Below are 26,132 nucleotides of genomic sequence, written 5' to 3'. Positions count from 1 at the left end.
ATTTTACTCTCTTCTGGCTGCGTAAAGATACCGACCACGGTGCATCAGTGGCGTTTGATTATTATTTGTTTAAGTTTGATTTAGCCGACAAATGGCCACTACAGCTACCATCAATGTTATTACTACCACTACTGCTATTAATACCACGACTACTATTACTTATACGACAACTGCCACTACTACTGCTATTCATGCTACTAAAAGTAGTAATACTACTACAGCTATTAGTACGACTGCTACTAGTACTACTACTGTTACTTATTCTACTGCCATTACTATTCCTACTACTACTACTACTGTTATATTAAATACTACGACCAATACTACAGCTATTACTATGACTACTGATACTACGTCTTCTACTACTTCTTCTAATTACTAATACTTCTACTACTAATTATACTTCTACTACAACTACAAATATCACTACTGCTACTATTAGTACTTATTCTAATGCTACTAATACTTATACTAATAATTGTCAGGATCCAGGATCCCTGTCTGACCTGTTCGGTGTTACCTCTGTTTCCCCTGATCTCCTCTCCTCATGTGTTCTGTCATTCCCCCATTTGTTATTGTGTGCCATGTGCTCTCTGTTTGTCCTCTGCCTCCAGCCGCCTCCCATGGCCACACCCTTGAGTGTGCACAGCTGAGGACACTCCAGCCGATCACCTCCTGCTGCCTGACACACCAGACTCAGGGCCCACTAATGAGTCTCCTGTCACTACATAAGCTCTGGCCCTGCAGTCTGGGGTTGTCAGGTCGTACCGTCTTTCACCCGCGTCAACCCCGTGGCGTCCTCTGCCCTCCTTGTGTGTACGGATTACACTCCGCCGCTCTGCCCTCCTTGTGTGACACGGACTACTCTCGCCGTCAAGCTGCCAGCCCTCCGGTGTCGAGCCACGGGCCTCACACCGTCGCCCTGCCACTCTGGTGTCGGACCACGGGCTCCACACCTTCACACATTCGAAATAAAACCTGTTCATAGTAACTTCTGTCTCCTGTGGTCTTGCGTTTGGGTCCTACCTGCGAACTCCCACATAACAGAACGACCTGACCATAATGGACCCAGCAACCACAGGAGCAGCTACACTGTACGGCCCTAACAGCCTGCTGGAGGAGGTGAGAAGTGTCACTGCTGAAATTTCTCGGATTGGCTGTTTCGTGCAGGAACTAGCCCGGACAGTCAGGTCTCCACCAGTTCCAGCACTATTCCCTCCAGTCCTTGCTCCGCCGGTCTGGGAATCCCCTGTGCCGGCTCCAATTCCATATGACGGAACACTGGGGAAGTGCCAGGGCTTCCTGTTGCTTTGCCGACGAGTGTTTGACCGTCGGCCTCAGACGTTTGCCTCGGACGGGTCCAAGGTCGCCTACGTGGTTTGATTACTGCGGGGAAGGGCTTTGGACTGGGCTGCAAGAACATTAAGTTTTGATCGGCCTAATACTGTGGGTTATGTGGACTTTGTGGCGGCTCTGATGAGAGTTTTTGACCCTCTGGGGAACTCGGATTATATGGCCAAGCACCTTCTCAGCCGGAGAGGGAGCCAAGCAAGTGTAGCGGAACACTCGGTGGCCCGGTCGACTCCGGCTCCCCGTATTCGGATGGCATTGCAGCCAGCTCCTGTTCCTGCCACCTCTTCGCCGCAGCCAGCTCCGGTTCCTACCGCCTCTGCGGCACAGCTTTCCCCAGTCCCAGCCGCCGCCGTCTCCGTACCGCAGCGACCTCCAGTCCCGGCCGCTGCCGTCGCAGTGCAGCAGCGACCTCCAGTCCCGGCCGCTGCCATCCCAGAGCAGCAGCGACCTCCAGTCCCGGCCGCTGCCATCTCCGTACCGCGGCGACCTCTAGTCCCGGCCGCCGCCGTCTCCGTACCGCGGCGACCTCCCGTCCCGGCCGCTGCCGTCCCAGAGCAGCAGCGACCTCCAGTTCCCGCAGCTGCCGTCTCAGAGCAGCAGCGACCTCCAGTTCCCGCCGCTGCCGTCCCAGAGCAGCAGCGACCTCCAGTTCCCGCCGCTGCCGTCCCGGAGCAGCAGCGACCTCCAGGTCCCGCCGCTGCCGTCCCGGAGCAGCTGCGACCTCCAGGTCCCGCCGCTGCCGTCCCGGAGCAGCTGCGACCTCCAGGTCCCACCGCTGCCGTCCCGGAGCAGCAGCGACCTCCAGGTCCCGCCGCTGCCGTCCCGGAGCAGCAGCGACCTCCAGTCCCGGCTGTCGTCTCTGAGCCGCAGCTATCCCCGGACCTCGCGGTCTCAGAGCCAGAGCCGCTCCCAGTCCCGGCCGCTGCCGCCTCTACGCCAGCTCCAGTTCCTGCCGCTGCCGCCTCTACGCCGCAGCCCGCTCCAGTTCCTGCACCTCAGCGCCGCAGCCAGCTCCAGTTCCTGCCGCCTCAGCGCCGCAGCCAGCTCCAGTTCCTGCCGCCTCAGCGCCAGCTCCAGTTCCTGCCGCCGCAGCCCGCTCCAGTTCCTGCCGCCGCAGCCCGCTCCAGTTCCTGCCGCCGCAGCCCGCTCCAGTTCCTGCCGCCGCAGTGCCCGCTGCCGTCTCTGAGCAGCAGCGACCTCCCGTGCCCGCTGCCGTTGCGGGGCAGCAGAGACCTCCCGTGCCCGCTGCCGTCGCGGGGCAGCAGAGACCTCCAGTACCTGCCACTGCTGCACCAGCATCCTATTCTCCAGAGCCCTTCCGCCCGCCCGGCCGTCCGCCGGAGCACCCGTGTCCGGAGCCCTTCCACCCGCCCGGCCGTCCGCCGGAGCACCCGTGTCCGGAGCCCTTCCGCCCGCCCGGCCGGCCGCCGGAGCACCTGTGGCCGAGGCTCTTCTGCAGCCCCGTGGCCGGTCAGCACCAGTCAACCCTCCTCCGGACCCCCTCCGCCCACCCTGGCCGGCCTTCTAGCTGTGGGGCCATCCATCCTCCGGACCCCCTCCGGCCGCCCTTTTTTGTGTCTGGTTGTACGTCTGGAATCCGTACCTTAAGGGGGGGGTACTGTCAGGATCCAGGATCCCTGTCTGACCTGTTCGGTGTTACCTCTGTTTCCCCTGATCTCCTCTCCTCATGTGTTCTGTCATTCCCCCATTTGTTATTGTGTGCCATGTGCTCTCTGTTTGTCCTCTGCCTCCATCCGCCTCCCATGGCCACACCCTTGAGTGTGCACAGCTGAGGACACTCCAGCCGATCACCTCCTGCTGCCTGACACACCAGACTCAGGGCCCACTAATGAGTCTCCTGTCACTACATAAGCTCTGACCCTGCAGTCTGGGGTTGTCAGGTCGTACCGTCTTTCACCCGCGTCAACCCCGTGGCGTCCTCTGCCCTCCTTGTGTGTACGGATTACACTCCGCCGCTCTGCCCTCCTTGTGTGACACTGACTACTCTCGCCGTCAAGCTGCCAGCCCTCCGGTGTCGAGCCACGGGCCTCACACCGTCGCTCTGCCACTCTGGTGTCGGACCACGGGCTCCACACCTTCACACATTCGAAATAAAACCTGTTCATAGTAACTTCTGTCTCCTGTGGTCTTGCGTTTGGGTCCTACCTGCGAACTCCCACATAACAATAATACTTCTACTACAACTTCTACTACTACAAATATCACCACTGATGACATTTTTTAAGCCACAGAAACCATTAGAATATCAAAATGTTCAGCTCTTTCAGGAGAGGTGTGATATGACTTTTCATAGTTGGAATCTTTAAACTTTTAGAATTATTAAGCTTTTTGCAATTTTTTAAAAATTGGATATCTATTTTCAGCAATGTTTTTGCAATTCATTTCAAATTTCAGCATTCCAATGCATTTTCAGCAGGAAATGCATTTTCTAGTTGAATATGTTAGTCTAGTCTGTCTCACTAATTGATATGACTGAGGTTTTGGGAAAGTCAGGGAATGAATCCGTGGCTCCGACCATGGCTATGAAATATGTATCCATCGTGAAGATGTAGACGCATTTATAATTGTGACTTTTTCTCTAGGTCCCTCCCTTCTGTCTGTAATACCTTGTCCTTACATTATATTTTCAGTAAAATTCTTTTTTTTTTTTTAAACGATCGTATATTAAATTCAGTAAACATGGTTATGTTTGATGGTATATAGATGGCTGGGGGTCAGCCATCCAACAGTACCTTCTTGAACATGGTGTTGTGGAGGTTGGTGGCCGCATTCAAGGTCACCCAAGTGTAGGAGAAGCATTTGATGATGGCAAGTGTCACCATGACGACCACCATCACGCCATAAATCATTTGGTAGAAGCTCAGGTGAGGGTTTTGTGAGATGTCTCCTTGGTTTGAGGTTGTGTTATTGGATGACTTAAAAAAACAGAAAATATATGATTTTAGTGGAAACCAGGTCCAGAGAGACAATTTATCAACGCAACATGTTTTTTTGAATATTTTTCATACTATTGTGAATACAATCGTCAACAATTGGTGCAGACTTGTGGAAATAACACATATTGTATCACATATTTAGCACAGTTTACTACAGTTATACAGTTAAGTTCTATCTGTTCAACATAAGCACACCACCTCTATCACTGCCAATATAGACAAAACCAGTTTGGTTCAGCCGTAAACACAGACAGTGAAGTTATGTGAGGTAAAAGAATTTGCAGAGCACATGCAGCAATACCAACATCTGTGCACATCTGACCAACGATGAGAAAAAAGTGTGTGGCTGTTGGAAGGTTGGGTAAAACAGACACTCTTTGAAGAGAGCTATTCACAACCCTCAGACTTTCCATAAAACATGCCCATTGGAGCATGAAAAAGTCTTTCCAGCTGTGGGAAGTCACACACTTACTGAAAACACATTGAAATGAAACCAGGGGTGTGTGTATGTATGTATGTGAGGGAGAGAGAGATGGTTCTCACCCCATCACCCTGCCCCAGCCAGAAGCTGAGCCACCAGTTGCTGAAGGCTGTGGATCCAATCATCAGGACCAAGTTCAGGATGGTAAGGAAGCTTACTGTGTAGCCTGCAGCACAGTCACATCAAACATCATCCCATGTGTGAATTGTGTATCATTGCATATAATCACGACAATGCATTTGTGTGGGTTTGCTGTCAGTGTTCAAACCTCCAGCTGCCTTGCAGTATTGCTGGTAGACTCTCCAAGAGACGGCACCTTCTGTGGCGGACTCTTGACTGACAAGCTGATCATCGACGGGTGCTTAAGAAGAAGAAAAGTGAAAACCATTGTAGAAAGGGGAGCAATAATTGTTGAAATGCGGGAATAACGGTGCACATATTCTTTCCTGGAAGGCATTCGTAATGTTGCGCTCGTTTGTTGTGAACAGAAAAAGTGAGAGGAAAAAGTGAAAAACTAAGAAAGAGATCTTGAGAGAGATGCTGTTCAACCATCCAGCCAGCACTTCTGGCCACTTGACGCACGGACCCTTTGTCTTTAATGTGTCTTTAATGTTCCCACATTAAAATGGAACCAAATGAGTCTGACATCCCTGCAGAGACTGGATGTGTTAGATCTGAACTTCACCGACATCAGAGTTAAAATTTAATAAGTTTTCCAGACTCACATCTTTGGTTAGTTGTCATTCCATCGTCCTTTTCATCCGACATGTCAAATGCTGAAAGAGAACACAGATGTGGAAGGGAGACATCAATAAAATGACAGAAGAAATATCTGTCATCTTTATGCTGTAGACCGTAATAAGGACACACATGCCCAAATAAATCAATGATAGTATATTAACAGTCAGGATTGTAGATGTGTTGCCCTGTCTTCTATTGTTTTACAAAGTACATTGTGTCACGGCTCCGCTGTGACCTCAGCTCGTGTCGATGTGTGTGTGTGTGCGTGTGTGTGTGTATGGCATGGGCGCGGCTTCAATCATCTGGCACCTGGGCTCATCTCCACACCTGCCAACAATCAGACCATCATCACAGACAACTCAAATACCCCAGCTTCCTTCAGTCTCATCGCCAGATTGTTTCTTCAGCTCAGTGGTAGCTACAGCCTCGCTGAGGTTTACCTCGTCTCACCAGTTAGTTTGCGTTGTTTTCCCGATTTGCAACTAACTTGTGTTTTTCTTGTGCTCCAAGATTCCTGTGCCACGTCGCCGCCCAGTTGCCGCCACTCACACCGCCTCACCTTCCTACCTGCATGCTCCACGAACAAACTAAATAAAACCTTGTATTTCACCTACCCTGTTGTCCCGGTGTCTGCGCATGGGTCCAGAACAACTGACCGTAACAGAACAATCTGGCCGCCATGGACCCAGCGGACCCAAACTTCCTCCGACAGACGCTAGCCTCACAGGGCAATCTGATCGGCCTGCACGAGACACTTCTCCGGGAAGTAGTAGAGACTCTACGCACCCTTTCCCCCAGTGTGTCTCAACTCAGCGGCAAAATGGATCAAGTCACCTCTCTGCCTCCTCTGCCCCGGGCGCTTCCGCTGCTCCCACGGGGATCCACCTGCGCCATCCACAGCCCCCCCGGCATCCGCCACTCTAGCTCCGCGTGCCCGTGAGCCGTACATCCCGACACCAGAACGTTACGCCGGAGACCTGGGAGCAGGTGGGCGGTTCCTCACATTGTCCTTTATTTTGTCGACCAAGGTCCCCTTGTTACCTCGATGGACAGCTGACTACCTTTTACCTCCTCCTTGTTATGTATTGACACGAATGGCACTTTAGTCCAAAGATAATTGTGCCAAAAGTAAAGCAGAATTGTATAGAATATCCCCCTTTGACTGCTTCTGCTCTCTAAATTGCTTTCAGGCAATAATGTGCCACACTCCCAGTGTGTCTTTGTACTAAACTCTATAATAATCTCCAGCCTTGTTTTCGTTAATTATTAAATGATGTATTGCGGCATCTAAAATCATCCCATTACTGTTTTAGATGATTACACAAACAGTCATGTTTTCTTGATTCCATACCTGGGTTCACTAACCCACTGTCGGTGCTTTCTCTTAGCTCAATGTCCCTCAGCTGGGCAGCGTCTTGGGGAGACACTTCCTCATTCGGAGTCTGAATGACAAAGCAAAAACGCAGTGATACTGCGGAGTGTGGACAAGTTGACGACAACTCACTTTCACCCTGAAGTAAATGATGAATCGTTAACTTGTGGCCTAGTACAAGACATGTTTCTGCCTCCTATAAACCTCTGACACATTTGGTTTACAGCTTACGTGCGTCGGTTTATTGTTTTTAAGCTAAAAACCAATGAAGAACCGGTGAAAGGTGTAAGCAATTTGAGCATAGAACTGTGTTTAGTAGCTATAATAAAAGTGTTCAATGATTCATATTTAAGAATTCATAATTAATCATAAGGGTGTTGGAAATGCATAATTAAGATAAGCATAAAGTGTTTTAGGATTAGTAGCTAGAAGTAGAATTTGAGACATGAAGCTTTTGCCAAAGTTGCAGAAGTTTAACGTTTATACTGAAGGATTATCATAGAAGGGATTAAACCGTAACCGACGGTCATTGAATGTGTTAGTAAACTCAGGGACAGAAAGGCAGACAGGTGAATACACTCCTGGAAGTTAGCCAATAGGAATTGGGATAAACGGAAGAGGAGGCGTTTCGAACGGATGTGGGTGGTTTAATTTCAAGTCTTTTTCTCTCTCACGTGATGGCTCTCAGAGGACGGACGGGGTTTATACCTGAGGAGCTGAGTTGAGTTTTTTGCAAACGGGGTTTTATTGATTTAATATTTCATGAAATAGTGTACTTCACTGTAAATACTGTACTTGCATCAGTGGATTAAATTCCTTTTAATTGTAAACCAGTTTTGGTAGATTTATTGTTGCAGCGTGTCGACTGCTCAAAGCAGCCGGACACGTGCTCTGGCCTCCTCGCTGTGGAACAGACTCAAACTTCCACAAAGGTTTTGCAGCTATTAAAACATGGAGATAAGACACAAAGGTTATCGTACATTAGAGTATTGTACTGTAGATTTCTTTTTTACCTCGGGCTCTTCCAAGTGGTAGTTGCTGATGAGCTGAGCAAAGCGTGCATTGGCTTTCATTAGGTCCTGGTGGTTTCCAGCCTCCTGCACCTCGCCGTCATCCAAAAGCATAATGTCATCACAGAACTCCAGATACTGACAGACACAAGTGAGGACAACCATGTCAACAAACTATCTCAGCTCTGTGGCCGGAGTTCTACCTAACGTAGTCTAAACAGCACGTCTTTACATATATGACACTTGGCAGACGCTCTTATCTTGTGGTTATGGTGACGCTCACAATTCACGATAAAAAAACCTAATGGCTGCAATCAGAAGCCACCTACTGGTGTTTGATTTACTTACTTAAATTGTTACTTGTTACTTTGGGGGTTACACAATAGGATGGATCTTCAAATCATTTTTTATGTGTTTTAAACAAGTATGTAAATTTAATTGAGAAATGTAATTCTTAATTTTAAGCTATTTAGGATTCACTATCTGCTAAAGAACAATGCTGTGTCTACCTGGAGCTGGTGTGTAATCAGTATGATGGATTTTCCATGGAGCTCTTTCTTAATGCATTCCTCAAAGATGTGTTTCCCCACATGGGCATCGACAGCAGATAGTGGATCGTCAAGGAGGAAGATGTCCTTATTGGAGTAGACCGCTCTGGCCAGACTGATCCTCTGCTTCTGCCCCCCTGACAGATTCAGCCCTCGCTCTCCGATCTGCCAACAAAACAGCAGGAAGCTGATAAGATCACTGACAACACGTCACGATATGGTACATTACAAAATCTGCTTTTCCCTTTTACTAACTTACAACAATATAGAAGAAATAAAACGAATAACAGCTTAAGAATAAGTAAGAAACATCCGTCAGACTTGGAACTGATCCCAAATTGTGTCGCAAATTTGGATATGCTAAACTCAAACCTAAATAAATAGGTCTAGTATTCAACTTGTAATTATTTAGTTCTGACTCAGACTTGAACATACCATTCATTTGCGTCATGTAATACATTCTTGTAAAATGACTGTACTTTGCACACTAGATGAATTTTCGGTGAACATCTAGTTTTAGTGTCAGTTTCATGAATGAATTGCTATCGGAGACAGTCAAAAAACACATAATTGGCAGAGTTTGAGGTATATTTTTTTGATATTTAAATGCTGTACAAAGCAATTCGAAATAAAATGATGTTACTAACAAAAATACAAGATTAAAATGGGCTTTAAAACAGTTCAAAGAAAGAAAAGCGAACTGGATTATTGATTGTACCAACTAATGTTTACCTTATTCCATCTTTTGTTAATGCTAATGTCCGCAAGGGGTTTCCTACCCCTCATCAGAGAGTGTTAAAAGTTCCACTCAGCTTGTAAGAAATCATTCAAAAGCAAAACAAACATTCAGCTCGGGGAGTTTTGAGTACAGCAGAAGGCCCTCACCTCAGTTTGATCATCATATGGGAGGATATCCAGGTCAGCTCTGAGACTGCAGACATCCACAACTCTGTTGTATCTGTGGAGGAAGACAATGAGTTACCTTAATGTCAAGAGACAGCGACGTATAGTGTATTCAACTGAGCCATTTTAAAGATAAGATTTGAATATTTTGGAAAGACATGTTTTTAAATACGTCAGTCGGGTCTGCTGCATGTTGACTTTCACTCCAGTATGTACTTCATACAAGATTATGATTACAGCACAACTATGGGCCTAACCACCGTCATAAATGCCAGCTGAATGACGTCACACAGCAAATTACTTGACACATCTTTGGCTGCATGGAGTGGTTTCCAAATAACAATCCTGTCAGATAACAGAGATGACCTCTTGTTTGACTACCTTGCCAGATGCGAAGTGACAGTGATAAGAGGAACTTTCTCCATTCATTACATTTGTCACGTGAGATAACCTCAAAAGACAATACCTATTCATGCCTTGTTGTAATGGTCTGTGTAACTGCAATGATGAGGAACATTGGTTAAATATTAACATCATAAACGGTATCCAGTTCACGATACCTCCTTTTGTTTCCATATTCAAAAGCTCTGTGGTTACTTATAATGTTTGTGGGTTAACTGATTATATACTTGGACTGGTCAAGAGGTTCCCCCATCAGGATGTTTTCTTGAACAGTCCCATGAAATATCCAGGCCTGCTGGGAAACGTAGGCAAACGTCCCATCAGCGGTGAGGGAGCCCTGCTGAAGGTGCATCTAAAATATAAAAGTGAGCAGACCACCATGAGGAAACCTGTTCGTTACATGGCATCAGTTAGATCTGGTTTATCAAAATGTAAATAAGGAGCATCATTTTTACATAACTGTGTGACAGAGTGGTCATAAAATAGTGAAAATCAACAGTATTGAAATATCAAACATTATGTCAGGAACTTGCAGGGATTGTAAAAGAGAATAAAGAACAAAAAAGACAAAAGGAGGAGCCAACCTGTTCCAAAATGCTGGAAATCAGTGACGTCTTTCCACTCCCCACGTTTCCACAGATTCCAAGCAGGTTGCCCTTCAGAAGATAACACAGAGAGAGTTTGGGTTTAACCTTTAACCCTCTCTAGATCACCTTATTTATTCTCACCAGTCGTAAAACACACCTTAGGCAGTGTGAAGGAGATGTTTCTGAGGGTTGGCAAGGTTTCAGACTTCCCATTCTGGCACGTGTCCTCCACTTTGTGTCCCTTCTCCACATTAACTGAGATGATGGGTGGAGAGTCTGGCTGGTTGGCTGGTTTGTTCCAGGAAAGTGTCGCATTTTTCATCACGACGGCTGAATCACTGTCTTTTCTCTGGATCAGGTAGGGCTCTGGATTCTGGATCACCAATATTTTCTGAAATAGCCGAAAATTGCTTTGATAAGCTTCTTTTTTTTTAACTGTAAAGATGAGATTTTAAGTGTGAACTTGTTCCACAACAGCAACAAACACAATGAAAGCTGGCAATGAAGTTGTAGCAAAGAAGATAGCTCCAATAACAATGACAATGGAAAAACAATGTGGTAACAATACAAATTTTCATATTTTAGAGATTAAAGAGATTAAAGGCATTAAAGGCAAGTGTGAGGCTAACAGAATGACAACAGAAGCAATAAAGCCAAATTTGCACTGCAGGTTGTGTTATGGGAAAATATGTCATCGTCTTATGCTTTAGGATTGAAGAATGTAAGTCTTTAAAAGTGCAGGCACAAAACCTATTTGAGTAGATGATTCTATCAGTTTTGCATCCAGGTGTCTTGTTATTTGTTATCTGTTATCTTGTTATCTGTTTTCCTGTGCATTGTTTCTGTCTTCAAAGACGGGGACACCCACAGGGGTCATGATTGCGGTATTTCCCTTGATGGGCATCAGCTGAAGGGCATGACCCTCTTTAGGTATTTATGATGTGTGATGATTCACAGGCTTATTCCGTCTCTGCATACTGTGACTTAACTTTTTAACCAGGTCACAGTGACATCAAAGGACGCATCTGACTGGGTGTCTCCATGAATATTGTGGGGCAAACTGATAACAAAGGGATTTGTAAACAGGCCGTAAAAGCGCCTTCAGGGTATCGTAAAGACAGGACACTATGCTTCAAAGAAAAACATCTGCTTTGACTGGTTTCCTTCTTCTGTTTATTCTTGTTTGCGAACCGAAATAACAGCATGCTGGTTGGGTATAAATGTCCATGCATTTAACTATGTTGTCAGAGCACCTCAAACAGATGACGGTGATGTATCTGTGAGACTGTGCTCTCTTTGCTTGCAAGACATGCATTTGACTGTGTTATTCAGGGCACCTCCTGCAGATGACGTGATGTGTCTGTGGGACAGTGTTCTCTTTGCTTGCAAGCAAATAAATTGACTATTACAACTTTGATCGTTCATCCAGACTCTGTTTCATTTGACATTGATTTGATAACACTTTGACACTCTTCTCCCGACTATTCATAGAAATATTCCACAACAGTTGGCGTACATGTTAAAACTCCATACAAGCTATTATTTATGTTTGAAATTAATAAAGATAAAATAAGAACCATATCGTTAGTCTGCAGATTATGAGCTCATCATTATTTATTATCACTAGAAGGTACAACCTTGCAGTTGGTATGGCTGGATGATATCACAACAAGATGACTTTATGTAAGATCAGAGTAATAATGAATGCCGTTGCCAGCTGAGCAGCACAAAAACAGAGGAGTTTACCCTCAGTCGTTTTAGTGAAACAGCAGCCTCAGCCAGGACCTTTGCACACAGGGGCATAGTAGACATGCAGAACCTCAAGCAGTTGAAGATGGCGATGGTGGTGAAGGCCTGTTCATAAAGAAGAAGTACGCTCACACTATACAACACTGACTCTTTTTTATCAGTACACCTCAACCATGTAAATCACACAGTGGGCATGATGGCAAGGGTTGTTGTACTGCATGTGCTGCAGTACTCACATCAGTTGTGTTGAGCTTCAAGCTCAACGAAGTGTGTACAATGAAGGTGAGAATGGTGGCCAGGGTGGGGATGATGCTGGCGATGCTGGTATTGGCGTTCTGGACGTAACTGACCTTCTGCAGTTCTTTCTTCTCATTTTTCCGGAAGCCTAAGAGAGACAGTGTCACATGTTTAGGGAACAGTTTCAGTTTTAACTTTACTTCTACTTCTGTTTCTGACACCAAAAGAGCATGGACTGGTGGAGGCAAGAGAACATGGGAGCTCAACCCTAGATTTTAGTTTTGCATATATAAGCAGCTCGTTCTATATAAGTTGAAGGTGGAGAGTACCGGTATGTGGCAGCCTTATTTCAGCCTGTAGTGCCTCTGGCAGCATGGCTATGTGAATTGTTATCAAAAACTAAAACAAAACAAGATCCAGATTGCTGTAAAAGGTGCACATAATTTCCCTTGAACTTTGACGTTTTGCTCCATGGAAAGTAGCACATGCGACTTTCAAGATTGGGTTTGTGTTCATACAAAGGGACTGTATAAATGATAACCATTAAATTTGTTCTTCAAGGAATGTCTGTTTAGCTAGTTTCCTGTTTTATTTAGAATGTCCCTGCCTCCTGTGTCTTGAGTTCACTTCACTACCTGCATTTGTATGTGTTCCCGCCTGTGTGATTGTCTGCCCCGCCCCTGATTGAATCCTCCTGTGTCTCATCATCTGCACCTCCACAGTGTCTCAGTGTCAGTTCGTCTGTTGTGCTACCTGCTCTGCTCCTTGTTTTGATCTACAATGATTCCTGGGATGATCCCTGCTCTTCTCTGCTGTGTTCCCTGTAAAGTAGTTTTGTTTTCTTAGACTTTTTGTGACACATTGTTTGACTCCCCAGCTCTGCAAGTTTAGTTTTGAACATTTTCTTAACAATTAAAGTCACCGTTATTCATCCCTTTGTTCACCGTGTCTCTCTGTCTTTGGGTCAATCCCCTGCTACCATTTTTGCCTTAAACCCTGACAAGAAAGGTTAAAAACATGTTTGACTGGACAACAAAGTCTGTCTAACTTCATACCTGTGATCGTCTTTTCAAAGGAATCTTCCCAGGCGTACATCTTGATGAGCTTGATGCTGTTGAGAATCTCATTCATTGTGCGAACACGGCTGTCTGTTATCAATATGGTTTTCCATTTGAATTTGTTGATGAGATTAGCCAGGCCAAGCTGAAAGCAGAAAAAACAATATTAATCTTTATGTTGTGGGAGAAAAATGTATTTGTGTCTTGAAATATATTTGTGTAAATTCAATCATATCCATAATTTAAAATGTATCCATGTATATTCACAGAGACTTAGGGTATAAAGTAATGTACAATGCTATTGTGAAGTTAGTTGGCTCCGGACTGCTCGATTTACTTGTATACTTTGTGATGCAAATACATCTGCGTGAACTGAAGAAAATTCAATCTCTCTTGTGTTCTGTGGGTGTTCGTTGCTGAGTTCCTAATAGTGAGATCCTGTGGTGTCTCACCACAAGTCAGATAGATAACAGTTACTGAGTTAGGTGTTGAGTTTTAACATAAGTCAAAGAAGCTGAGCATCATCATCGACGACGAAATAAAACCCACAACAGTGTCAATTGAAAACAAGCCGCAAAGAGGAAAATAAAGATATGTTAGTGTGGTGCACGTTGATGGCTGAATTAGTTGGAATGAATTAATTGGAAAGATTTAATTATTTGCCAACAACTAGATAATTAAAATGCATTTCTGTTTATAACCTTTGATTATTGCAGTACCTCTTTTTAGCTCTGATTGTGATGTGGCTCAATTAAATCTGAATCCATTTATTTTACACTGCTCATGAAAATATGTCTCATATCTGTTTGTGCGATTTCCAACATACAGACCTGTACTGGGATGAAGATGAGGTAGGTGCAGACTCCAGTCAGTGCGGTGTAGCCCAGAATGTAGCAGGCATAGACAATACACACAATAAAGAGCACTGGCATGGACAGCACGAAGCTCCCACACAATACTGCTTCAAATAATTTGTGGCCATCGTTGGTCAAAACACCAATCATCTGGATGGGAGAGGAGGAGAGACTGGAATCTACATTTGCCAAGATTGCTTTGCCAAGGCAAGTTGCATGAACTAATGGTGAGAACAAGTGAATTCCACAGGATGTTTATGACAAAGAAGTGTGGCCTTGTAAAACAGGATCAAAAACAAAGTTGTGCAGGAAACAAGAACAAATATAGCCACAAGAGGCCATTCCAGGGGACTGGGTATTTGGCTTCACAAAGTTGAGCTAAGTCAATTCAACTGGTTTAATCTAGTTTAAGAAAGACAAAGTGAAACCAATCACACACTTGTTTCATCATGACCATCATGATGCAGCCTTTCAGAATTTCACTCTAAAAGCCCCTCCAGCCATATTTGGTTTTTACACACAGCCATGTTTCAACAGCTTAATCACAAATATCCAGCAAGTTTGGTGATGTTTGGACAAGCTGTCATTGATTTATGGCCACATTTAACCTAATGCACATGTTAAGAATTAGTCCGACCCCTATTAAGTTATTTTGAAATAGTTTCACACACGTGGCTTAACATTGTCATGAAACACATCCTAGGAGTTTTGTATTGATTGGATGAAAAGTTTCTGATTTATAGTCCAATTTGGTCTGTGTCCCGCTCATCTATTATATTGGAAGTGTTAACTAGTGGTCAATTCGACTGAAACTTTCAGGGTATGTTTCAGCTACTCTTGTAGATACACCCTGCAAGATGATTGGTCAAACAATTGTTGAGTTAGGTATATTAATGTGCTGAGGCAGGACCCCTGGAAGTTCATTGGTCAATATCTTGAAAACTTTATAATATATCAACAAGGTTTTGATAATTTTGTTTAACTTGGTCCAATAAGTATCCACAGAAGATTTGGTAGCAATCAGATCTACATTTAAGGAGGAGATGATAAAAATGTATGTTTCAAAAATTCCAAATGAAGAAAAATGTAGTGGGCGAACTTTCAAATGTGTCAAATTTCAAGTCAATCTGACTGGGTGGTGAAAGGTTGTGGCCTTCCCAAAATGTTTTTTTTTTGTGTGTGGGTACATTCTAGTGCCATCCTTTGGCCGATTGAAGTCAGATTTCTTGCAAGCACATGCACATCATGTCCAGTTATTGGGCCAAGTTTCTATTTCTTGCTATTTCGAGCTCACACGGAATCCCTTTGGAGCAAAAACCCTAAAAATGCAATAATAACTGACAAAAAGAAATGTATGTATAAATATATATATTGAAGAAGGGCATTATGCAGTTGTCACCTGTAACTCTAACTAGATGTGCACTTGATGTATGTCCACATTAAAAATAACCACACCATAAACATTTTATTCCTGCCTTCACTTCAGCTGCTGAGGAAGACTGCTACCGTTCTTTGACCTGGACTGACCCCAGTTTACATGTTAAACTCCACAAATCTAAAACATCATATTATGTTATATTGAAAATATATTTTCTTTCCACTACTTTCTACAGTTCACCAAGAGTAAGAAGATCTCTCAAACGATGGGCAAAGATATTTTGGTGTATGAGATCTCTTTCCTAGAGAAATGCAGGAACCCTACCTCTCCCATTGAAATGCCGCTGTGAACCCTCAGAGAGATGACTTTCTGAAAGGCCACTGAAGAGAAGGCTCCCTTCAGTCTGACTGCAGTGCGCAGGTTCAACGCCCACAACAAGGATATCAGGAAGGCTTTGGAGAACTCAGTGGCGAACAAAGCGAAGGACAGCCCAACACCGTAGGATACTGTGGACTTCTCTGGGTCCTCATTATATTTCAGGATCTCATAGACCAGAACAGCCTGAGAGGACAGAGAAGTTTGTAACACACAAAAGAGCAGTAAATATTAAACAACCTTTACATTTGTGTCATAAAACCTTTGTGATGTCACCCATAAAGCCTTAAGTTGCATTTCTTGACCATTTTACTGCAAAATGAGAACTTTTACTTTTCAGACTTTAAGTAAATGTAGCTGATATCTGTATATTTTAACTAAGTAAAGTTTTGAATGCAGTTCTTTTACTTGTAGTGGAGTATTTTACAGTGTTGTACTTGCACTTTTACTTAAAAAAAGATCTGAATTCTTCAAGCACATTTACAGTGAATGTGATATTAGGAAAAACATCAGAAAAGACTCCTGGATCTGGTATCCAATAGAGGAAGCACTGGTACTGGTATAGATATTCAGCTTCAAATGTAATTACCGGGCCCAGAAACGCTGCCACCATGGCAAGGACACCAACAGCGACTGAGAGAATCAGCCTGGTTCTTTGAAAGCGAAGGATTACACGGACCAGAGAGGCCTTCTCCAGGCCCACCTTTGCCACCTCTTCCTCCCAAAGTCTGTGGAGTCTGTGCACAACACACCATATTAGCCTTATTCAATTATTACTCAAGTAAAACATTGACACACACACATGACCTCATAATTAATAAATTTCCCAGCATTTTCATGAGTCATTTTCCAGATAAGAATTTCAGCAGCTAGACTTGTCATGTCTATAAATATCTATAAATCTATAAATATACTGTCCTGTATTTCATTGCATGAAATGATAATAGAGAAATATGAGTGCGCCCACGAATCAACAAGAGTGTCAAACCTTTCTCCGCTGGTGTCGGCTACATCCAAAGGAGACAGGTTGAGAGAGCTCATGTCCAGCTTATTCTTGAACAAGGCCCACATCATGGGGATCATCCATACAAAGGTTGCAAAGGACAGGAAACCTGCATTGTCCAGAGGGTGAGACCTAGACATGGAAACATCACCCAATATGCAATGGGGGCCAGTACAGTATCTGTCTGCTGACATGTCACCGTACATTTATTTAGAAAATGGAATATAACAGCATCAAAACAAGACAAATGACAACTGACTGAGATGAGGACCAGCGGAAGGGTTTGAGGGTCTGAAGGCTCTGGCTGTATCTTCCAAACAGGGTAGGGTAGGATTTTTCTCTGTTGTCCAAATCAGTATGTTCTGAACTGGAGGCCAGAAATCCAGTTCTCTGTCGGAAAACATCTTCCTGCTGAAGAGTCATAAACACAAAGAGACAGAGTGAAAGAATCAGACAGAAAGACAGAGTGGGACAGAGTAAGAGATGGTGAGGAGAAGGAGAGACAGAGACACAGAGAGAGAAACAGAGACACAGAGAAAGAGACAGAGAGAGACAGACAGAAAGAGACACATAGAGAGAGACACAGAGAGAGAGCGAGAGCCTTTTGTCAATATTCAAAATAAAAGACTAAAGAGAGCCTCAAAAAGTGGATCAAACAAGTTTGCATTGAAAACACAGGATGCAGGAGAAACAATAGAAGAGGAAAAGATCTCAGGCAGTGAAAGCCACATGTGAAGAGGCCGGAAGTGTACTGGTGGAAGCTGTTGTTTGTTCTAAACTTACAAAAGAGACTCCTCGACTGTCGTTCTTCTCCAGAGAAAGGTCTTTCTTCATTTTGTCCTGTACCGAGGGAAAAAAACATGCAGCGTCACTATTTCACTCGCCAACAAGAGGTTTTAAGTGTGAATATTGCTTTAAGCCTACTAACCAAATACTTTTAACAGCATCAACAGGGAGGGTGTAACCATTTCTCATTCTGCTGTGTAACAGTGTGACGATATTACGGCTGTTGTGTGTTTGAAGCTTACTCATTTCAACACAATCATCAGCAGTCATAAGAAATGCTGTCATTCAGGATGCTTTATGTATTATGTTGTGGAAGATTTCTATGTTAATCGGAAGAGAGTTTTTGTTCACAAATCAATAATAAAGTCTTCAGAAGATTCAATGTTGTGTTTTTCCATTTATTCTCTTGCAAGTAGACTGTGTGAATGCTTCAAAATTTGTAACACACAAGCCCCTTTATTTATACAGCAACAAGTTATTTCTCAAAAGTGCAGCACCCACGAGGGCTTGTCTGCTGCATCCAGCTGACTTTTCACAGCTTCGATACATTCAAGGTAACATGATGTGTTTCAACCACAAGTTCTGATTACTGCTTAGTCTGCACTTTCTTTACTCGATGTAAGGAACAAGTTGTTCTTGCCACTTTGCAAGTAGTTTTGTTACTTTTCCAGTAGCCATTTTCCTTAATAGATGACACGCACGTTTTCGAGTTCACTGCGAGTTCAGATCGAGGACACAAAGTTCAAATGCATATTTTTACCATTACAATTATAACTATGATGACAAGTCACAAGACATTACAACTGTGATCAAAATACTTTATTGGTCAAATATCACAAATGTACCCGCATTGCATGAAAGGTTATAAAATCCAATCAAAAACAAAAAGTAAGATTGTAATGATTTCGATAAGGCTCAGGCAGAGGCATGCAGAATATCAAACTTGTAAATATACATTTGTATACATTTTATATGTATAGCACCAATATTGTGTTCATACATTGTCCTTATATTTAAACTTTGAACTATTTCATTTCTCAGATTCTCATTTTCACTTGCGTGACTTGAAATTTCAATTTCATTCATGCCTCGTACATAACATCTGAAAATACAATGTGTTAATGAATTACAGCAGCGGTTCCCAAACTTTTTAGGCCGCGCACCCCCTTCTACATCCCGACCGGGTTCGCGCACAAAAAAAAAAAAAAAAAAGCAACAGAGCCTTTTAAGCCGACCGGGTTCGTGCACCCCCCCCCCTTTAATAAAAAATAAAAAAAAGCAACAGAGCCTTTTAAGCCTTTATAGCCGCATAAGAATCGGACCAATGAGAGAACAGTTTGCTCGCGCGTGGCATTTGTTTACAAGATGTAGTCCGCTGTTAAATGTTGCAGTGTGAACACAAACCGAACAAAGGAGCAAGTGCAACATTGTATCATATTAATCCCTGAATCAGAACAAAGGAAACGAACTGAAGGTGTGAAAACGCCCTGAAACACTGCAACAAAGTTTCAATAACTTTCAGTTACACAAGGCGTCACTTTTAAAGAGCAATACGGATGCGAGGACACACGCACAGGCTCAGAGGCATCACATTTAATTTACAATTAATGACCGACTAATGTAGCCAGGATGTCTTCGGACAAAGCATCGATGCGGCGCGGCACAGTGTTGTTGGACACAGGGATCATGTCCAACTTTTTTGCTTCTTTCCCCCCAATCATACATTCCACCATCGCTTTGGCAGCTGGCAAGCACACGTCTTCGGCGATTGTGTGCGGTAGCCCCTTTCTTGCTATTCTGTAACCAGATATGAAGCCCGTAGTGCGTCATTTATAGACCCAACATGAATGAGACTGCAGTTGTTTTGGCTGTTTTGTAACTCCTCCAATTTCGATATAAACTATGTAAGGGGCTTTTGACTTGCACTGGCATGCTTGGTGTTCAGGTGGCAACGTAAATAAGAGGGCCTCATACAGCTGTTAGCCAGAACCTCACTGCACACCACGCACTGTGGCTTTGGGGAATCTGCGTTGCCAATCCAAGTGAAGCCCAGACACAGATACTTTTCATAATTTTCCCTCTTTTTTTTCCCAGTCTGATGCTCACCCTCGTTTCCTCTTTTTTCACCTTGACTCCGCGATGGGCCGATGTGCTCCCGATTTGTCTGTGCTATCCCTTCCTCCTTTTCGGTCTCCTCCGTCTCATCTTCCTCTGACTCGATTTCTTCTCCCGGTCTCTCCCCAACGCACCTCTCCGTTCCCCTCGCCTCCGATTCCTCTCTCTCTCTCTCTGTCCCTCTCCTCTTTTATGACTGATAGCTTCAGATGTCCCACCTGACAGTTTCCCCGATTTCAGCCAGTTTAGCATATTTAAATGAATGTTGCTGAATGCATGAAGTTCGCTGTTAGCTGACGTTAGCTGCACAAGCTAGGCTCGCTAGTGTGTACGACTGGCGGCAGGTGCAAGACTGCCGGAAGGAGCTCAAGTGCATTTATTAAATTGTACGTTTTTAATTTTAAATCTTACAAAGGGAATTTTTATAATTCATGTTTTTATTTTGTGAAATCAGACCGCCATTACACTTTTCCTCTCGCGTACCCCCTAGAGGCAGCTCGCGCACCCCCAGGGGTGCGCGCACCACACTTTGGGAATCCCTGAGCTAAGGTAATGTTAGACTTTTAGTTTCAACACTCCTTAGCTTGTTGAAACCGTTATGAGTTAATTTCGCATGTATTTCGTTTTCTAACGGTAACTTGACCGTCAGTTAATTGCCTTTGTTAGTCTGCTAGTTGGCTGAAGCTAACGCTAGTTAGCTAGCTAACGTTAATTCGTTAGCCTAGATAGCGCGCGAAAATATATTTAATGTTAATTTAGCTACGCTGCTATGCTTCTGCCTGTGAAATCTGTTTTGGCTAACGGAGATGTGAGTGAGTGGGCGAGCGAGGGAGAGGGAGTGGCTGCCGTCAGACAGAGCTGTGCTGATCCGCGCAGAGCTCAGTGAGCTGTAAAAACTGAAGGAAGCTGTATACTATGAGCCACATTTTGTGATTATATAAATTATGTGGACCTTAAAGCAATTCCTGAATGTTGTGTAAATACACATTATTGATTGTAGTGACACAAACGATCTTAAATGTATGATTTTTAACCAGCTGTGGAGGATGAAGGAGGACACTGTTTGAATAAGATTGTTTCTCAAGGAGAGCACAGGACATGTAACTTATACAGCAGACACTTGTGTTCCAGCAGGTAAAAATAATGGATTTAATGTTGGTTGACCTTAAAATGTTGGTGCTTGTATAGTCTATGATTTGTCAGTTTGAAGGCAAATAAACATGTTGATGTGCTGTAGTACAAACAAGTGCAAAGAGATCGCTGTCGACAATTTTTGATAATAGTATACTTTTATCACACAGTCACTCATGAATAATGTGAACATATGTAGTCGTTGTGATGGTAAAGAACTCATTCAAGGATGTTCAGCATTAAGCAAGGCAAGAATGTTAATACCGAAACATGGACATGAGCCATGGCAACACATACCGACTTCGAACATGATTTTGGTCCAATAATGTTTCTCTCTGCCATAGATAATGAAGTAGATGGGCCTACACTTCTCCAGATGACTAAAAGAAAGTGAGCGAATCATTCCAAAAATGAAAGACCAAGTGAAGTTCCTGTCTGCTTTAGCGCAGCTGAAAGTGTGAGTTACGTTATACAGTGGAGCCATGTCATTTCAGTTAAAATTCTAAAGATTTACTTGTCTTGTTTTTGGTAGTTTTTTTACTTGTTGGCTTAAATTAAAATCAGATTTTCCTCCCCTTTAGCGGTGAAAGTGAAGCCCCTGTGAGTCAGAGAGCCCGAGCAGCCCAACCAATGATCAACTGCCAAGTCCGGTTTCCTCCAACAGTCTTCACGGCACTGACCAACAAGGATGCAGCTCTGTTTGACCATTTGAGCCAAGACACAATGTCAGTTTGTGCCATAATAGAAGATGGCGACAGACACCAACACGTGTGATGCGTTACATCATGTAAGCCAGGGGTGTCCAAACTACGGCCCGCGGGCCAAGTACGGGCCGCGGTCCATTTTTAATTGGCCCGCAGCAACTTCTAAAAATATAATGTAATATGGCCCACACTTGAAACTTGCGCTTGACTGTATTGTACTTCTTAGTTTCACCACTAGGTGGAGATACTGTGTTGAACAAGGCAGCTTTTTCACAAAATAAGAGCAATCAAAGAAACTTTTAGCCCCGGATGATGACACGTCCTACACTGGTGCCGAGTGAGAACAGAAAGTTAAATGGCAGTTAGCTCAATAAGAGTATTTTTTTCCGTGCAAACAAAACACAAGAAAAAGTCACAATAGCAGCCACGAGGTAGCTCAACTCATTGCCACGGGAAACCTTTCTCAGATGGTGACTTCATAAAACAGTGCCTCACTAAAGTCGCAAGTGCCCGGAATAAATGCAGGAATTCAACAACGTTAGCGTGTCCAGAAACACAGTTGTGCGGCGAATCGAAGACTTGTCAGCTAACCTAAACCATCAAGTGTCAGATAAAGCAAGTGCTTTTGCTTTTTACTCCATTGCATATGATGAGAGCACAGATGCCACAGACACCGCACAGCTGTTAATTTGTTTGCGGCGAGTTGACGATCATTTCTGCATTAGGAGCTGCTTGATTTTAGGAGTCTAAAGAGCACAACAACAGGTAAGGACATGTTTGAAGCTGTGTCAGATGCAATTGACAAGATGGGACAAGCTGTGTGGAGTTATAACAGATAGGGCTCCAGCTATGAAAGGCGAGCGCAAGAGAGCGGAGGTGAGGCTGTTAAAATGCAGCGTATCACCCACCAAGAAGCCCTCTGTGCTCAGACAGTCCAGCGTGGCGATGTGATGAACACGGTTGTGAAAACTGTCAACATAATTCGAGCACAAGGGCACTCTACGCAACTTCAATGTTGCGCACTTCCCCACGCAGTCCGAAGTCAAATGTGCTTTTCCAAAGGCCAACCTTTCTGCTAAAAGGGGGAAATACGTGTCCGTGATAACGTCTCTCATGACAGAACTCAGTCAGTGCTTACGTGGCGGCTGGTCAATAGAGGGCGATAGGGCGCCGCCCCACCTTGAGCCACAACAAATAAAATGAATAATAATAACAATAATAAACGATACAAATTGTCAATATTTGTGTTTTTGAAATATGGAATCACCCAGTAATATGTGTAAAATATGATATCTGCGGTAAATATATGCTTTTCCTGCATGTCCTCTCTGCGTGTGCACGTCTCAGCAGCGCTGGAGAAACTGCCCAAAAGAGCAGTGAAGCAGTTTAGCCAATTGCTGATTAAAGATATAAATGTATGACATACAATTTAGCCAATCAGCGCCCTCAAATAGATTCAGCTTGGGGCAGAATCGATTCGGGGAGTTGACGATCATTTGGGGTTCTGCCCCAAGCTGCGCGTTCCCGTCCGGACGAGTCTCTACAGGCGGGCGCGAGCTCCAGCGCGAGCACTACTCCTCCAAGACCCGTTTGAGAGGAGAACTTTGAGGAGAAACTGCAGTGCTGATATCAGATCAGCCTGACCTCACAATCAGACAGCAGACTAGCAGGAAAGGGAAGCAGTACATGCGAAGCTACCAGCTGTAAATAAGATGTCCTGACGTGTTTGTCAAAGTGTTATTTTCTGCTTTTTTCATGTTGGAATAAATGTTAAATATTTAACTGCAAAGTAGCAATACGTGTTTGATACCTTAATTTATTTAGCATTAAATCATACTGGGATGTTTGCTGAAATTGATTGGATGTGGCACAGCCCTACCTAGAACATGTTCCACCAGCTGCCATGGCTTTCAATATTTTTCTCTCATTGAGAGAGACATCGAGCTGTTCTCAACTCCCTTCTATTTGAATAATGAGTCTGTTAACATACGTGAGCAAACATCTCTGTTAAATCTGAGCAAAAGCACATTGAGAACCAAATTTGATTGATTTTGCTCACTTTAACACACTAGGGGTGAGGCGATCGGACCTGAGTGGCCCAGCCCTTGGTATATTTTTCTGTATGTGGCCCTCAGTGAAAAAAGTTTGGACACCCCTGATGTAAGCAAACCATATACCTATCAACTGTCATGTCCATTGTTCTCAGACTTTTTGTTGAACAGGCCAAAACACTGGCATCTAAAGGTGTGTCCTGAAGACAAAATGGAAACTGTATAAATAGTAAAGTTGTTGGACTATGTTGTTGTGTAGATTCAAAGGCAAGACCAACCATGCAACACAGTTTAATGGGTACTTTGGTTGTGTTTTCTGTTTACATCCTGGTACTCTTGTAGAGAAAACAGTGAAGTATACTGTGACTGCCACTGAATATCCTGACAGAGAAGCAAAAAAAGTGCTGGCAGATATGGAGCAGGCAGTAGCACAAAACAAAAGTGTCAGAGGAGTGAAAGGTCCATCACCACTCATCAACATGCCTTATTTTGATATAGTGTGGGGCTTTGTTCCAGACTACATGCATGCTGTGTTACTTGGTGTCATCAGACAACTCACAGAGCTTCTTCTAAACAACAGTGAGCAACCCTACTACATTGGGAATGGCACCACTATGAGGGTGCTAGAAAACAGAATGAAGGACATAAAGCCACCACACCTGATAACTCGACTACCCAGACCTCTTGCAGAGCTCAGGCACTGGAAAGCCTCAGAGTGGCGAACATGGCTCCTGTTTTACAGCTTGCCTGTCCTGAATGGTGTACTTCAGCCATGCTATCTGAAGCACCTAGGCCTTCTGGTGTCGGCAGTATATCTTCTTTTGAAAGAGAATGAAAGAGAATGTCACCTTCCAAGACATAAACAAAGCAGATCACTAAGTCTGTAGCTCTACAGATTGTGAACAAATTCCTGTTGCACAGAGCAGTACCTCTCTTAACCTCCAGGCATGTAGTAAGGGAGCAAGTCAAGGAGTTCTGTTTGGAGATGACAAATGACAGAAGAGTAAAAGTTTCACAAAATGTCAAGACACAACTGTTCTAGACAACGGGAGAGTGACAGAGACCACTACTGATGAGAAGAGTGCCTTTGTGTCTGCACAAAAACAAGCACCAGATGAATTGGTAGTGCACAAGAGAATGGTGCATAAAGGACTGGTGTATACCGGCAAAAGCTATACCCTCAGTAAGAGACGCAGGGACTGTTTTGCAAAGCTCAGCGATGGTGTTTATGGGGAAATTCAGAATATCATATCCCTTCAGAAGGAGGTACAGAAATTGCTGTATTGTTCAACAAGCTTTATACACATACCTCCTTTCCTTTATCACAAGGTTATGGGTTTGTGTCACATATCCGACTCGTTAGTGGAGGACATTTTTCTCCAGTGTGTCTGATTCCAGTTGACAGGTTAGAGCAGAAATGCATGATGTTAAAAATAAGTGATCAGATGTACATTTGTGACTTTTCAAATTCACATGAGAGAGATGAGTCTGACTAGACTGAATCAAATATGGTAATTCTAGCTTGCATTCATTTTGAGTTGGCTGATTAGACTTTATCTCAGGTAGAGTTTAGGCTTAGCTATGCTGGGATGTACAGATGTGGAGAAATGTGTTTGTACCTGCGCTGTCCTTGTTGTACTGTACTGTACTGTGTATCATTTGACAGCCAGATAAACGCCATCCAAACATCAAAACTCTGAAGACTGTCTGCTTCTTGAAGGGTGAAACTAAAAACATAATCAATTCTCTGCTTTCTTTAACATGTATAGATGCACGCAATGTAGATACATGAACTCAATCTCTAACATGAATTAAGGTTTTACAGGCTTTATGTATTAATTGTGATTTTAACTTTAAACATAACATCAAACTTTTAATATGTATTCAGTCATCTGTTTGTTTATCTATTTGTAACTTTCATGAACTCTCACTGGCCTAAGAACAGTGCGGTCATTAGCAACAGTAATTCAGCAAACTTCTATCATAAACTTCAGAAAACGTAATATTGTCCAAAAATAATGCAGTGTTATATATGGGTATATTTTACGCAGTTATGGATAAGAACAAAACAAGACAATACATACCCATGATGCCACCATGAGGCATATGATGTGTACAGATAGCGCTGGATTAATCTGATACTAAAAATATAACCTCTCAGTGCCATGCTTCCATACTTTCTAATTACTGATCACTACTGACATCCTCTAATTCTTAAAGTGACCACAGCAAACTACAGGAACCCCTTTAGAAAACAGACAAGATTTCTAATGCACTAACTTAACTGTAACAGAACAGTACCGTTCCACAAAAAAATAACAATTCACAATTTCTCTA

General features: G+C 43.6%; 1 protein-coding gene across 1 annotated transcript in view; it reads right to left on the bottom strand.

The window, feature by feature from the left end:
- Positions 1-26,132, bottom strand: part of LOC306793791 (ATP-binding cassette sub-family C member 12-like) — a gene marked incomplete at its 5' end in the record, with an annotated part of 59,929 nt that overhangs the window by 21,323 nt on the left and 12,474 nt on the right. Inside the window, 20 exons of the mRNA XM_079291560.1 lie at positions 4,107-4,289; positions 4,854-4,957; positions 5,060-5,152; positions 5,517-5,567; positions 6,884-6,974; positions 7,918-8,052; positions 8,424-8,627; positions 9,348-9,420; positions 9,995-10,119; positions 10,352-10,423; positions 10,512-10,745; positions 12,101-12,208; positions 12,340-12,488; positions 13,396-13,543; positions 14,229-14,402; positions 15,955-16,191; positions 16,595-16,742; positions 16,994-17,140; positions 17,268-17,419; positions 17,792-17,848. Of these exons, the coding sequence (XP_079147686.1) occupies positions 4,107-4,289; positions 4,854-4,957; positions 5,060-5,152; positions 5,517-5,567; positions 6,884-6,974; positions 7,918-8,052; positions 8,424-8,627; positions 9,348-9,420; positions 9,995-10,119; positions 10,352-10,423; positions 10,512-10,745; positions 12,101-12,208; positions 12,340-12,488; positions 13,396-13,543; positions 14,229-14,402; positions 15,955-16,191; positions 16,595-16,742; positions 16,994-17,140; positions 17,268-17,419; positions 17,792-17,848 (2,685 nt within the window). The remainder of the gene's footprint in view (positions 1-4,106; positions 4,290-4,853; positions 4,958-5,059; positions 5,153-5,516; positions 5,568-6,883; positions 6,975-7,917; positions 8,053-8,423; positions 8,628-9,347; positions 9,421-9,994; positions 10,120-10,351; positions 10,424-10,511; positions 10,746-12,100; positions 12,209-12,339; positions 12,489-13,395; positions 13,544-14,228; positions 14,403-15,954; positions 16,192-16,594; positions 16,743-16,993; positions 17,141-17,267; positions 17,420-17,791; positions 17,849-26,132) is intronic.

Source organism: Melanostigma gelatinosum, assembly GCF_949748355.1.
Source record: "Melanostigma gelatinosum genome assembly, chromosome: 2".
NCBI classification, from domain to species: Eukaryota; Metazoa; Chordata; class Actinopteri; order Perciformes; family Zoarcidae; genus Melanostigma; species Melanostigma gelatinosum.
The sequence above is the reverse complement of the archived record's forward strand: the minus strand, read 5'-3'. Positions and strand labels throughout refer to the sequence as shown.